Source organism: Rousettus aegyptiacus, unplaced genomic scaffold (assembly GCF_014176215.1).
Source record: "Rousettus aegyptiacus isolate mRouAeg1 unplaced genomic scaffold, mRouAeg1.p scaffold_m13_p_15, whole genome shotgun sequence".
NCBI lineage: Eukaryota > Metazoa > Chordata > Mammalia > Chiroptera > Pteropodidae > Rousettus > Rousettus aegyptiacus.
This window is the reverse complement of record NW_023416290.1, coordinates 6,450,336-6,465,770: the sequence shown is the minus strand read 5'-3', so window position 1 is coordinate 6,465,770 and position 15,435 is coordinate 6,450,336. Positions and strand designations below refer to the sequence as shown.

The 15,435-nt window shown below is 41.3% G+C and overlaps 1 protein-coding gene and 1 pseudogene across 7 annotated transcripts in view; both read right to left on the bottom strand.

The window, feature by feature from the left end:
* Positions 1-15,435, bottom strand: part of STAU2 (staufen double-stranded RNA binding protein 2) — a 202,732-nt gene that overhangs the window by 174,263 nt on the left and 13,034 nt on the right. For 3 of the 7 annotated variants that reach the window (XM_036232786.1, XM_036232791.1, XM_036232788.1), the window contains 2 exons: positions 11,726-11,856; positions 2,589-2,748 (listed from right to left, as the gene is read on the bottom strand). In XM_036232786.1, coding sequence (XP_036088679.1) covers positions 2,589-2,748; positions 11,726-11,839 — 274 coding nt within the window. In that variant the 5' untranslated portion in view covers positions 11,840-11,856. Of the gene's footprint in view, positions 1-2,588; positions 2,749-11,725; positions 11,857-13,210; positions 13,323-15,435 lie in introns of all 7 variants that reach the window. The other 4 variants (XM_016153704.2, XM_036232789.1, XM_036232790.1 and 1 more) reach the window with 2 other exon arrangements.
* LOC118612198 lies at positions 5,141-5,259 on the bottom strand (annotated as a pseudogene).

The following is a 15,435-nucleotide window of genomic DNA, read 5'->3' as shown; positions in this document are numbered from 1 at the left end:
GTGAACACATACGCGACCCCCGACCCCGGGTTCCAGTCCCGGGGCCTCCCCAACAGAAAGGCTCACGTGCAGGATCGTTCACAGCGGTGTTATTTCTAATGGCCCCAACTGGAAACCCCCCAACTGTCCGCACACTGCATGATGGCCGGGTGAGTTACGGTATGCTCATGCCGTGGGATACTACACAGCAACGAAATGCCATCCGGTTAAACACGACACGCATGAATCTCACCAACGTGACAGTGAGAAAACCAGGCTGTCACAGAAGCACAGGGTCCAACTCACACGAGCAGCACGACAAACTCGTGACAGGAAGCGGAGCAGCGGCCCCTTCTGGAGCTGCGGCCACGCGGGGGGAACGCGGGGCGGGGGGGTGCGGGCAGGGGGTGCTGGGCACGCGGGGGGCTGCGGGCACACGGGGTGGGGGGCTGTGGGCACACGGGGGGCTGCAGGCACGCGGGGCGGGGGCTGCCGGGCACTGGGAAGCCCGAGGGGCTGGCAAAGCATGCACAGTGTGAAGGCCCGCGGGGCTCTACACTGTAATCAGTTCGCGTGCCAGCACGCAGGATTAAACTCTCCTTTAAAAGTGTGCCCCCAAACTACCCGTTCTCTCAGCTCACGCGGCTGTCAGGGGCCCAGGCCCTGCCTCCGCGGGCCGTCCGGGCTCTCTCCTGCGTCCTCTCCGGCTCCTCCTGCCGACGGACCTGACCCGGGCTCCGCACGCCCTGGCCCCGCTGCGCTCCACGCCCGGAGAGCCCGCTCCCCAGCGAGGCCGCGGCCCCCGGATCGGGGACCCCCGTCCCGCCGCGTTCGCGCTCCGGGGCGCCCGCAGAGCAGGGGCGCAGCGCTCCACACGCTCGCGCCTCGCTCTTCGCCCATGAACTGCGACGGCGCCCGCCCCGCCGATCCTGCCGCTGCTATCTCCCACCTTCCACCTCCACGCCGCGCTCACCTTCCCGGGATGCGTCCGAGCACACCACCACCAGCCCGTACGTGTTAACCCCCCAAACCGCAGCGAGCCCCGCTTCACGTGGTCACGGGCCCTGCGACACGAAGTGTAAGGACGCGGAAGGGAGCCAGTCTTGCCACAGGCTGCCCGGCACAAACGGGCTTCGCTCCTACGCCTCGTGACGGCGCTGGCCAGGACGGCGCCCGCCGCCAAGCCCATCGCGGCCCAGCCGGACCACCTCCAGCCAGCCTTACCGCTCAGCACTCGCTCACCTGCCCTGACTAACCACCTACGAAGGACCTTCGCCAAGCCCCCTGGCCAGATCCCGGCTCCGACACCTCTCCTCAACACCCTTCCTCTCCCCCACGGGCCGCCCCACTCCAGGCCCACACCTCACCTCATGACTCACGAGACCAGCGGCTGGACTCACTCTTCACCACTGAGCTATGCTTTGATGTACACGACCATAAAATCTTACGTTCCATATCTCTTTGATAACGTCAAAGTAAGTTCTCAGTAACCAGAAGCAGTGGTCTCATGCTCACGACCAACCAGTAATCTAACGAGATTTTTAAAAATTAAATAGGTAGCCTCTTAGCGACTTCAAAATGAATAGGTTTTTTTCTTTATCGTAGTAATAGCTGGGCTTGTTTAAGTGTACTCAAGAAATTAAATACTGGAACCGGCTGAAGAGAAGCACAGGACTAGGGACAGGAAAGTCACAGTCCAGAAAGCGCTGTCCTTGCAAGACAAGTCCATGCCCACCCAGCACCTGCCACATGAGCAGGACGTGTCTGACTTTACGCGCACAAGCACGTGAACTGTCACTGAACAGGTTACAGAGTCACTGTCGGCAGGCGAAATGTCTTTTGTTTAACTCCATCACAAAAAATACCTTAAGCAATATTAGTCAGACAATAACCACTTGAATTAATAAGTTAACAAACAGGCAGATGAATAAAGGGCTGGTACTAAACGTATGCAACCTTGTTAACTTGAGGTTGTCCGCTCACATATCATACCCAACACAGGTCGGCCTCTTCCTGGCCACGAGACACAGAGAGCTGATGTCGCACGCGATCAGAACAACTCTTTAAAATTATCCTTAGGCACTTAAATTAGAACATTCATTTTCTTGGCATGGTACAAAGAGGCAGGATTTTTTAATATGTGGGTTTCTTAATAAACTTTATTTAATTGTTCTATACTGAATATCGACAATTTCTACACCAATAAACGAAATAAGAAAATGCTTAGGGCTAATTTTATAATTTTTTATTAAATTAAAAAATAACTATTTCAGTTATTAAATCAAATATTATATGTTTAAAAAAGAGAAATTGATCATTTTTACGTTTAGAGAAAAACTCGATCTTGTTTTCTGTTCTTTTAATCTAAATTTCTTTTCGCCCACCTTTACAGTCAATAATGCACCTTTATGGCATCCGCTACAGCAAATTTTTAAAATAATTACAATTCCCTTCATTTCTCACCTTCAGTTTTCATTCAGCCATCTTTCTGTCCGTGCTATTAAAACCTGCTGACTACGCGACTGGCCTGCTATCGAGGAAAACGTGGAGACCAGCGTGTACACTCAGAACACCACAACAACGCAGAAGGAAACCAGCCTGTACCATACCTGGGTTGTTATTGACATTACTTTTGGGCGGCTTCTGAACCGGCTTGGGGAGCGTAGATTCTGTCAAAGCTTTACTGGCGACGGCTTGCTGAGCCTTCTTTATACTGCTCCCTTCGGATTCCCATGTCTGCTCGCCGAGGCTCAGCTGCACTGAGAACATCTTGGAGAAAACATAGAGACAAACATTAAAAAAATTTCAGGAAGTAAAATGTGCTGTCCAACAGAAAAACAGACACACCATAGAATCAAAATTTTAGAGTTTAAAGATGTTTTTACTGATCATTTCAACAAAACTCTTACGAGTAAAAGAACTTTAAGAGATTGTGCTAGATTCTGTCGTGCGCCAAGGCTTAATGGCAGCTCTACGTGTCCATTTTGGGTGGAATAAATCAAGAGGAAAATGCTTCCCTAAATAGAATCATACTGTTAATGTCATTCGAATAGTCCTCGAAAAAGTAAACTCAGCACAGAGAGTAAGAGAAACTATAAGAGACTCCAAAAGGCCCGCTCTCTGTCACGCTGTACAAAATCTAAGTCCTTGAACGCCACACTTACCACGATCGAGTCAGGCAATCCTACAACTGCTATGTCACCAAGACACTCCCAAGCCTCCGTTACCAACACTTAACCGGCCCCCAAAGTCTGTCCGTTAAAATCTCTTAACCATTTCTCAGATCTCTCTTTTCTCTGCCATCGACGCTACACTGGAGTCAGCCTTCCACCATCGTTACCTTAAACATAATAATTTCCCAACCGACTGCTGTTAAAACTATCTTTCTAAAACCCAAATCTAGTTGCATCACCTCAACCAACATCAGGTTAAAAACCTTCAAACGGCCCCATTCTGGCATGGCACAAAACTTCCACCTGCTCATCTCCCTTCACACCCACCCTCTCCCCTGCCCACCCTAACCTTCCATTCACCCCATATTTCCACATGAGGCCAACACCTTGAAGATTTAGAAGCAAGTCAAAGGTTACACACACACCCACTATTTTACTCCACGTATATCTTACTATTTTCTACGAATATAAAGCATTAACCTCAAAATACTTATTAATCATAAAGAAATAAATGTTTCTTAGCAGGAAGGAGATTGAGTAGAAAATATAACTAAGTGATTAAAGTTAACATAATTAATAATCACAAAAACCGACATCAGGTACCACCTAATGTGATCCAGTGAGAGGTTGTAACATTCATGGCCAAAAATGTTTAACCTGAATCTAATCATAGGGAAACAATCAGACAGATCTAGATTATGGTACGTTCTATAAAACGACTGGACAAAACTCTTCAAAAAAGGTCAATGTCATGAAAGGAAAAAAACAAAACAAAAGACTGCAGGGGGCTGCTACAGATTTAAGGGTGCTAAGGAGACATGAACCCACATGATAAAATACAGTGTACGGATTTTGAATGGGTCTGTCCTCGGAAGAAAAAAAAACATAGAAAAGGCATTCAGCATTCAGAGAACTAGGGGCATCTGACTATGGACTACCTGTTAAATAACACACTCGGTCAAGATTAAATTTCTTGAGCGATGATAATAGTATTGTGGTTGTGTAGAAGAATATCTTCTCAGAAAAATAAAATTGGTCTTATTAGGTGAATAAAAGTTGAGGGGTGAAATGTCATGATACTTGCAATCTATTTTCAAATTGTTCAAAGGAAAAGTATATGTCTATGTAGAAGGAGCAAGAAATAAAGTAAATGTAGCAAATAAATTCATTAGTAAATCTGAAAGACAGATGAGCATCCACTGTCTCTTTCCATTTTTCCTGTAGGTTTTCAACTCTTCAAAATAGAGTTGGAAAATATTTACAATCATTTGAAAATCAAAATATGTAGATAGCTATTAAAAGTGATTTTTCTTTTATTCTGATCCTGTTTAAAATAGATACCTGAAATATATCTTTAATACATTTACCTAATTTCAAAACAACTTTTCAATGACCAGCTCTTTTTTTCAAACTATAGTATTTAACAAAGAACCCTGCCACGAAGAACGTCACTCCTCTGTTTTCCTCCAAATCAGCTCACGCTCCCGAATGTTCTGCTCATTACTCTTCCATCAATTCGGGTTCAAAACCGGGGCAGCTTCTGTGTTTATCCATACCTTCCCAAAACCGTTCCTTGCAACTTCTATTGCTACCACCAAGTCTCCGGCCCTGTAAACTCAGACTCACAATACTTCACTTACCTCCTGCCTCCAACCTCCCCTGCCTCCTCATCTTCCAGATGTCACCATCTGCCAAGTCTCACAGGCCAGACACCTTCTGACTGGCCCTCCCAGCCTCCCCTGCTTCTCCTGCCAGTGTCTCCTGAATACAACTGTCAAACTATCGATTCTACTTCGAAAATGTTTTTCAGATCTGGCCTCCTCTCTTTACACTCTGCCAATGTCTAGTGAAGAATATCAATATCTCTTCCCCTAAACTACTAAATGACAGTCCTAACTTCATTCTCTTTTTTCTTTTTAGGCGAGGCAACCCTTGGCTGACCTCACAGATTGCAAGGACCCTGTAAGATTACAATCCCTTATTTTTTATGGCTACAGCACTTGGTCTTCCTAAGTGGACTCCCATCCAAGTACTAACCAGGCCCGATCCTGCTTAGCTTCCGAAATCAGACGGGATCGGGCTTGTTCAGGGTGACATGGCCGTAGGGACATTGATCTCTTAACATGATACTTCCCCATTCAGACTATTCTTACCGACATCACCTAGAATATTCTACAAAACAGAGATGCTTCCAAGTCAAGCCTCTGCTCCTCTGAAACCCTTCTCAAGAATTCTACTACATCGTACACCTAAAACTAATACAACGTTATATGTCAATTATATCTCAATTAAACTGGAGGGGTAAAAAAGAATCCCACAATAAAAATTTAATAATTTCGAGTAGGATGCCTGGGACACACTACATATTTATGAATTTAAGTCGTAGCTCCCCCACTCGCTATGTGCAATGTTAGGGAAGTTATTTATTCTTTGTTTTCTTACTTCTTTAGTGAAATGGGGCTAATAAGAACACACAAGATGGTTGGGAAAACTAAAACATAATGGTGTAAATAACCCCATCTGAAAGGCAGAGACTGTCAAAGTAGATAAAAGAAGCAAAATCCAAATACTGCTACCTGTAAGTACCGCACTTCGAATATAAAAACACATACAGGTTAAAAGCAATGGGATAAAAAATATGTCATTCTAACACAAATCTATGAAAAGTCAGAAAGGCTATATTAATATCAGACAAAGTAGATTTCCGAGAGAAGACTATTATCAACAACAACAAAGGTCATTTCGTAAGGCTTGCAAAGGGGCCAATTAACCAATTATTCGAGAAGACAGAGAAAGACTAAATGTTTAGGCAACTAATAACACAGCTTCAAAATCCTAAAGTAAACACTAATGGAACTGCAAAGAGAAACAGAAAATCTACAATTAAAGTCAGAGATTTAACACCCCCTCTTCATAACTGATAGAACGAATACTGAGCAAACAATCACAAAGGATATAGATTTGAACAGCACTCAACCAACATAACTTGACTGATATTTTTAGAACACTCCACCCAAAAAGAACAGAATGTACATTAGTTCTCAATTTCTCATTAAAATATTTACCAATTTCCAGCACTAAATGTCTATACTAGAAAAGAATTAAGGTCTCAAGTTAACGTCAGATTACACCTTAAGAAACTGAAAAAAAGAAAGAGAAAATTAAATCTGAAGTAAACAGAAAAAAAGAAAGTAACAAAGAGAAAAGTAAACATTAACAGAACAGAAAAACAATTCAGGAAAAAAAATCAATAAAACCAAAAGCTGTTTTTGGGGTTTTTTTTTTTTGCAAAGATAAATAAAATTGGTAAACCTCTAGCCAGACTAATTGTGAAAAAAAGAGAAGATACAAATAACCAACATCGGGAATGAGAGAGGTAATGTCACTACAGATTCTTAAAATATTAGAAAGATGACGAGGGGCAGCTGCCTGGCTAGCCCAGCCGGTGGAGCAGGAGACTCTCAGGAGGATAACAGGGACAGAGGAAATACCCCCATTCGCAACAACGGGAATGGATCTCGACATAATCACGCTAAGCAAAATAAGCCAGATGAAAAAGTCGAGAACCGTATGATTTCACTCATATGTGGGATATAAAACTGAAAGCAACAAAAAACATGACAAACAAACAGAGGCTCATGGACATGGTCTGTAGATTAACGGTGAGCAGAGGGAAAGGGGGGAGGGGGGGAGTTAGATGGGGGTAAAAGGGGTAAAGTATTTGGTGACGGAAGAAAATCTAACTTTGAGAGGTGAACACACAATGCAATATATGACATACTCTTGAATTGTACACTTGAAATTTATTTGATTTTTTTGATCAAAATCACCCCAGTAATTTTTAATTTAAAAAAAAAGATAACAAGGGAATGTTTTGGAACAACTTTATGGCAATAAACTCAACAGCCTAAGTTCTTTGAAAGACACAAATTACTATAAAGTTCATTCAAGAAGAGATACATAACCCAAATAGCCCTACATATGTTAAAAGAAATTGAAGATATACCTAAAACTCTTTCCACAAAGAAAACTCCAGGTCCAGTTTCAATGATAAATTCTACCGAACATTTAAGGAAGAAATAATGCCAGTTTATAAAAACTACTTCCAAAAACTGAAGGAGGAACACACTTCTGAACTAATTCTTAAAGCCAGCATTGCCTGGATAACAAAATCAGAGTATGCTACGACTAAGGAAACCAAAATAAAACAAAACTGCAGACCAATGTCTCCCATAAAGATAAACATAAAAATCCTTAATAAAATTTCAACAAATGGAATCCATCAATACAAAAATGAGATGATACATTTTACTGTCTTTTACCCCAGAATGCAAGGGTTATTGCTACATTTGAGATCAATGTTATTCACAGTATCAAAAGAGTAAAAACAGAAAAAACAAATGATCATCTCAATCAATGTAGAAGAATCTTGACAAAAATCAGTGTCTATTTAGGTTAAAAATTCTCAGCAAATACAAAGTAGAGAATTTCCTCTATCTGTTAAAAGGTATCTACCAAAAAAAAAAAAAAAACACCTACATCCAACATCACAATTAATGAGAAAAACTAAAATGATCACTCAAAAGATCAGGAACAAGTCAGAGATATCTGCTCTCGCCACTTTTTTCAACATTGCACGGGATGTTCCAGCCAATGCAATCAAGCAAAATAAATAATTAGACATTCAGATTTCAAAGAAAGATTTAAAATTGTCTTTATTCAAAAATGGTGTGTGCGACACCCAACTAAATCTTTAAAAAAGAAAAAAGCTACTAGAACTGATATATGAGTTTAGCAAGGTTACAGGATACTAGATCAATATATAAAAATTGGTGTATTTTTATAGACCAGCAATGATTAATAAAAACAATTAGAAAGTGAAATTTTAAAAATACCAAAAATATGAAACACCTAAAGAGGTAAAATACCTGTTCACTGAAAACTATAAAATATTCTTGAGAGAAATTAAAGAATATCTAAATAAATGAGATATACTTTGTTGATGGGTTGGAAGATTCAATTTTCCTAACATGTCAATTTTCCCCAAATTGAGCTATAGATTCATGGCAGTTCTACTCAAAATCCCAGCAGGGTGTTTTATAGAATGGGCAAGCTGACTTTAAAATTCCTATAAAAATGCAAAGGATGTAGACTAGCCAGAACAACTCTGAAAAGGAACAAAATTAGAGGGCTAATACTATCAGATTTCAAGAAGTATAAAGCTACAGTCATCAAAATAGCATAGCATTTGCATAAAGACAGGAAAAGAGATCAACAGAACGGAGTCCCAAAATAAACACATATATAGGGAGAGCTGATTCATGATAAAGGGGCAAGGCAATGCAGTAGAGAAAGAATAACCTCTTCAACAAAGAGGTATCCATGTGCAGAAAAAGATAAACCTCATTCCATATCTCACGTCACGTACAAAAATTAACTCAAAATGGCAATTAGACCTAAATGGAAGACCTGCGTAAAACCTAAAGCCATAAAATATCTAGAAGGTAGCACAGAAGAAAAGCTGAGGATCTCTCACGGGGCAAAGATTTCTTAAGATATGACACCGGCAGTGCGGTCTGTAAGAGAACAAATGGATACAACAAAATGCATTAAAATGAACAGCTAGTGCTCTTCAAAGGAACTGTCACAAAAAAGACAAGCCACAGACTAGGAGGAAACACTTGCCAAGTATATACCCAATGCAGAACTTTTATCCAGGATACACGGAGTGACGTCGCAGAAGATGGCAGAGTAGTGCCAGAGCAGTGCCCGTCACACAGCCAACGCTCAGGGGACACTGGACCAAGGATTTCGTAAAGCCCTATACACTACCAGCGATCAGCGATCAAATTCTCTGGGCACCTCCACCACCGACGTAAGCGCTAAGAATTTGCACATCGTCATTCCCTTACACCACGCTAGAGAAGGTGTTGTATCGCTCCCGTTACAGATGAGAAAACTTGAGACTCCACATGAGCCGCTCAAGGCCACACACGTTGGATAATGTAGAGCAAAGACGGAGCCTGGCAAATCGAGCAAGGATGGGGAAAAAAAAAATGCTGGGCTCCCAGGCCGCAGGTGGCACTGCCCCGCTCGGGGGGATCCACTCCGAAGTCAACGCGCAGGCTGCCAGGGCTCCTGTCACACTTAGTCACGTGCGCTGGCAACTTACCAAAACAGGGAAATAAAGGGGAAAAAAAGAAAATGCCATTCTGTGTTATTCAAGGCTTTCTTCCTTATCCTCTACGTTATAACAGTCTTCTCTTTTGAGATTTGAGAAAATCAAAACAACAATCCACAGAAAAATAAAGAACTGTATTTAAGTACCTAGGAGTTACAGCAATGTCACAATAACTCACATTACTGTGAAGTACAATAAAGGACTTGAGTTCCATTAAAAAGGAGCAGAAAAATAAAGGGGCGAGGCAAACATTAAAATAATTCCTTTCTATTTGATAGTCACTCATCAAAAACTGCCCATAGTTGTTCAGATCCTGTAGGACTCACTGGAGGAAAGAGGAAAGCGTGTAAACGTAGACAGGTCACTGCTTCCCGGAGGACGCGGGGAGCAACGCAAACCTGGCCCAGCAGCAGAGAGACCTGACGATACGATACGGGAGAGCGAGGGCGGGCAGGGAAGCCGGACCAATGGCCCTGCGGGGTGAGCGGGCTGGGAGCCAGCACGGGACAGCAGGGTGGCCTCTGAGGCCCTCCATCCCCGGCTCAGAAGGGAAGGCGGGACTCAGATTTAGGTCGGGAACCTGCCAAACAAGTACTCCTGGGAGGGGAAGAGAGCTGAGGAGACTCGCAGGGCATCTGGGCTCTCAGCTGGACCCGGAACGGAACATCTGAGTACCGAGGGACGTGAGGACTCGTCAAAAGGTGGAAGAATCAATGGATCGGAGGCGTGGAAGGAATACTGAAGTCAAACTCCCAGAAGGAACAAACTACAAAGTTAGGGGGCGTCAGAGATGAACGCTGGACGTTAAAACCACGGAGGGTCTGGCAGCCATTGGTAATGACAAGGTCAGGACTGTGACACAGGAACGAGGGAACGGAGGAGGGTGGAAGACCAGATGACTCAAGAAGCTCAAAGGGAAGCACGCTGGAGCAGCCATCGGCTTAGACGGCCCGGAGGTTAAGGACCACCGCGAGGGACCAGGTGGCCAGTCTATTACCATGAAACTCACCATGGTGGCGGGGAAGGTGATCTCCAGGAAGAATACCTGGATCGGACAGGCAACGGGACGTAAAAGCCACGCACGAGGGGAAATCTCAGATGCAGAAAAGGAAATATTTGTTCCCGCTAAGCGAGCTCAGGCTAGCACACGGCGATGCCCAGCCAACATCCCTGTGCGACGGCACGGTGACGGCCACGACTGAGAAGGCCGTAGGGTCCCGCTGCGGCCCTGCGGGGGGGGTGTCGCAGAGGTCTGGAAGACGTGTCATGTGAGCTGAGCATTCAGACATGAGGACGAGCAAAAGGACCCTCAGGACAGAGAGACACCACAACACAGGCAAAGGCAGACTGGTTTAAAAACGAAACACGAAACATGCTAAGAAATGCCAAGAGTTCGGCACGATGAAGGGCAGAAAGAGAATGGGAACGAAATGGGTATGAATTAGTAAGTATGAGTCAGGAGACATGACGAGACAGGTAGACCGAGGCCGTAACCGTCTATGTACGAATTAAGCTGTCACCCAGAAATCCTTCATCGAAGCCTCTAACAGGAAACAAAATTAACAAATTTCAACTTCATCTTATTTTCCTTCCTTGAAGAAGATGGTACAAAACAAATAATCCACTAGCTAGTTGTTCTATGAAGATTACACAATTTTTAGAGAATCAACTGCTTCTATATTATATATAAAAACTGGCGATCATTATCATAATCTCTAATACCCAAGTTAAAAATGTGCCAAAGAAATCTGTGCACAACTGAGAGTTTTTAAAAACCGGGGACCAGAGCCCAGACGTAAATGCACTAGCTGCCGATTTCTCTGTAACATGCGTACATGTGAACATGTGCATATGAGGCCATATGTAAATACAAACTGCTTTTTCAGTGAAAAGGACATCCCATGAGAATACACGGACAGTAAGAGCTCTGCGACTTTTATGGACGATCTTAGAATTCAGAAACAGAGACGTCGTCTTTGTAGGTGAGCGATGCTCTTGCTCTGTCTCCGTTTTTGTTGTGAAGCACACGGCACCTGAGAGCTGGAGCACACACATATCCAAGAGCGGGCACGGGCACTCGCGAATGATTCGCACGTCACTTAACTTTCCTGTGCCTGACACCCTTATTTTACAAAATGGATATGAAAATCCGTACCTCGCGGTTTCGTGAAAGGTTTTCATGAGGCATTGTATCCGAAAGAGCTTTGTAAACCATAATGAGCTACACAAATTGTCTAGTTATGGACTTTAAAATATTTTTTTATATTTTATATACAGAACTTTCAGGCCATCGGCTGCTCCCACCCCCCAACCGGAGCACAATTAACACCTGCCACATTAAATCTGAAAGATTTTGATAAGCATGTCTCACCACCTCTCTTGATAACCTTACCTTGGAGTGAGCAGGCCCTCTTTCTTTCAGAAGTTTATACTGGGGTTGGACTCTACTGAAACGGGCTAACTCATTTACCAGACACATTGGAGTTTTCTCTCTGGACTTTGCCATTTTATCTTGGAGAGAAGCTGTAAATAAAAAGGCTGTAAAGTTTTTGTCATTCTTGACTTTAAAAAAATGGAAGAAAAGCTAATTTTGACGATTTTTAGATTCAAGTCAGATTGTCTATTTGGATTAAATTATTTTCATGAATTTTATATAAAAATTCAAATCATCTAATGTCTTCCATTACATGCAACAGAAATTTGTATCACATTTTACACATAAATTAAGGTAATTTTTTTCGTAAGTACTTAAGGTGCTCTCTATACATACAAACGGTTAAAAGCATGCTTAAGATTTTTAAATAACATAAGATTATAATTTTTAACTTATCTTGTAACTTTCCTTCTCTCTCAAAAAGCTGTAGCATAGACACATAATCCTCCTAAATCTTAATACTATAAAACTCATTTTGTCTACCCTTTCATTTGATCTTACTTTTCCTTCTCATTTTGAGGCGGCATATTAAATGAAAAACGTCTAAATTTGGGAATCAAGTCTTAAGTTTAAGTAGTAACTCTTGTAACTACTATTTTGCAATAACCTCTTTTTGGTTTTTTTAAACAAATTTTGAAAGACGTAGAAGTAACAATTTAACAAATACCCATGTCCTTAGCATCTAGAACTGAAATTAACAGTTTCCATTTTTCCTCTGTCTTACTTTATAAAAAAAAAATATATATATATATATATTGCCTTCCAGTTAAGTTCCCTTTATCTATTCCAGAAACACCTCTGGGATATTTTTAAATACATTCATGTGCCCAGAAACCACCACTATATGAATTTAGAATATACACCTCCGGGATATTTTAAAATGCACTCATGTGCATGCATGTATATCCATGAAGACACACATAGTCTTGATATGCGTGGGTTTGCAGTCGCATAGGTAGGAATATAATCGACAGGTCATTTCCACAACGTTCTCTCCTCCCATCGCGGGTTTGAGACCGTAACGCATACACATGCGGCGTGCCCGTTTTAGCTGCTGTAGAATCTCCACCACAGCATCGGGTCCTTTCCGCACTCGCCTCCCCCGCTCACAGACACTGAAGTTGCTCCCAGTTCGTCACTCTCCCAAGCGGCCCCGCGGGGCCGGGCGGCATCGGGACTGACGCCGCCTTCCCCCTTCCTGGAACACGCGCAGTGTGGCCGGGTGTTTACCTGGCCGACGACCTGGCGTCCGACAGACTGCAACCCACTATTGTTCTCCGATGTCCCCGCTACCGACTTAATTTTGATTTCTCCATCATTATTTAATTTTCCCAGATTACTAATGAGGCCGATCACCTTCTCGTGTAGTATTGATCACGTGGGTCTCTTCTGGGAATGGCTTCTGCCCTTTTTTCTATTGATTATTTTATGTGCTGTACTCACCAATCGTTTCCTTTATGGTCTGTGCTGCTTTCGCCTTGTTTAAGAAATTCTTCCCAAACCTGCAAGGTCTTTATGATTTTTACTTAAGTTTACTAAGCCTTCTAGTCTCTATCTGTAAAATAAGGAAAATAAAGCTACCCTACTTAACTCACAGGTCGTTACAAAGTTAAGATTTTTAAACGTCTGATATTCTAAATTCTACTGCAATTATTATTACGGCTTCCGAACATTTTCCTAATACTATATTATTTTATCCTTTGTCTTTCCTTTATCTCATTTATAGATACATTTAATTGCTTTTAGTTTCTCTTTCATCTCCCATTAATCAGTGTTAATACATGCAAGTAGATTCCTTCCTCCTCAGTTAAACCACAGTCACAATGTACAAAGAATACATTAAATGAATGGAAACAGCTGGCTTTAGGTATTTCATCTACGAACATTCTATGGCAAAGATTAATGTAGAAAATACTACTTCTAATGCTTTACTACCCTTTACAGGGCCGATAATTTGGTACAGTGACTTGATCATGATCAATATGGTTAAGAAATTATAAGAAAACTATTACATAAATACCTAATGGGGCACAAGCAAGAGAAAAGAGCATCTAAGTGACCAACTGTAGGATCAACACAGATGACAGCTGGTTCTACAGTTAAGCCATTCTAAGCGGCCTGCGGACCAAAAGACAAACGAACGAACAAACAGACAAAAACCAGTAATCGTTACTTTTTGCAACAGAATAAAAAAAGATAAGAGCAAACCAAGAATTTTGAGGAAACTTGCGTTGTACCTAATTCCACGGTGTATCATTCAAATAAACATTTTGCAAATTGTTAACAGAAAGTCAGTCACTTTATATAAAATACAAGATGACCTACAGATATAATCAATGTTGGTCCATGCCATTAAATACTCAAGTACAACAGATAACACAGTTACCTGAGTATCAAAAAGCCAAAAAAGAATGACGATTTGTTAAAAATGAGAAAATGTTAAAGTCTGGTAAAAAGCAGCTGATTCTGCATAATGCTGAAAGAGCGTTGGTAGTGTTACTACGTAATTGTCATAACTCAGCAAAGCTGCGTGCTCATCTGTTAGGATGCAAGATGAACCAGGCACATGCAAACAAACATAAGGTGACAATTTTATAGTGCAAGAACTTTTAATAGCTTGGGCTTTAAACATACCAAAAGAAAGTGCTGACGAATAACATGGTGTTAAACTTATATTCCATTACTTTTGACTTTCTGCTTCATAAAAATAACATGAATCCAATAAAATATTTTAACGTGTGACTTGAAGTTTTGGTGTGAAAGGTGTGAAAAACACATGCGAGAGCTCACTTCGATAAAACGTTAAAGCTAAAATGCAAATGTTTAAAGTCGGTAAATTTAAAAATAATTGGTCCTAGTTGAAACTTTTACAATATGATTAAACTTTTAAATAGCTGTTCCTCTAATTAGAAATCCCACTAGTATTAACTGCTTGACAGAGCTCGGTGATAGGGCAATAATTTAAAAATTAAACCAAATTTTGATAAAGCATCTACAAAACTATAAAACAAACCAGTCTATAAAAATTGAGGTCTATAAACTTAATTAACTTTTTAGAAAAGTCTGCAGTATAAAAAATGAGACATATACACACTGTTGCATATATTTTCAAGAGACCTAAGAATGTCCTCAATGAAGATATTTTGAAATAGCCTTGAAGCTAATATGGTGGCTGGAGTGGTAGACGCCTACTTAGACGTAAATGAAATTAATGATAAGAGATTTCACAATCTAAGACTGTTTTTGAGAGAGCAAATGCCATCCAATGATTAAGAGCTTGTTCTGAGTACCTCTGCCATTTGCTGACAGCTATGTGATCTTGAGAAAGTACTCAAAGCTTGCTTTCCTGGATCGTAAAATAGAAATAATAATTGTTTTTATATTACAGAATGATGGTATGGGTTGAATGAAATGATGCAAGATACTGTTAACAATGACAAGAATGTATTATTATGATGATTTTAAACAACACTATCATCAAATATGAAAACAGTGATATGGTTTTATCGAATTTTTTTTCCTTGGTTTTCTAAGTAAAAATATTCTAGGTTAAAATGTTCTGTTAAAATAAGTTCATCTCTTTCACATAAATATACTTCTTTAATATTCTGTATAAAACATTTATTTTTTCTACTGACATTATAACATCGTAAGTTTGTTTCCACTGA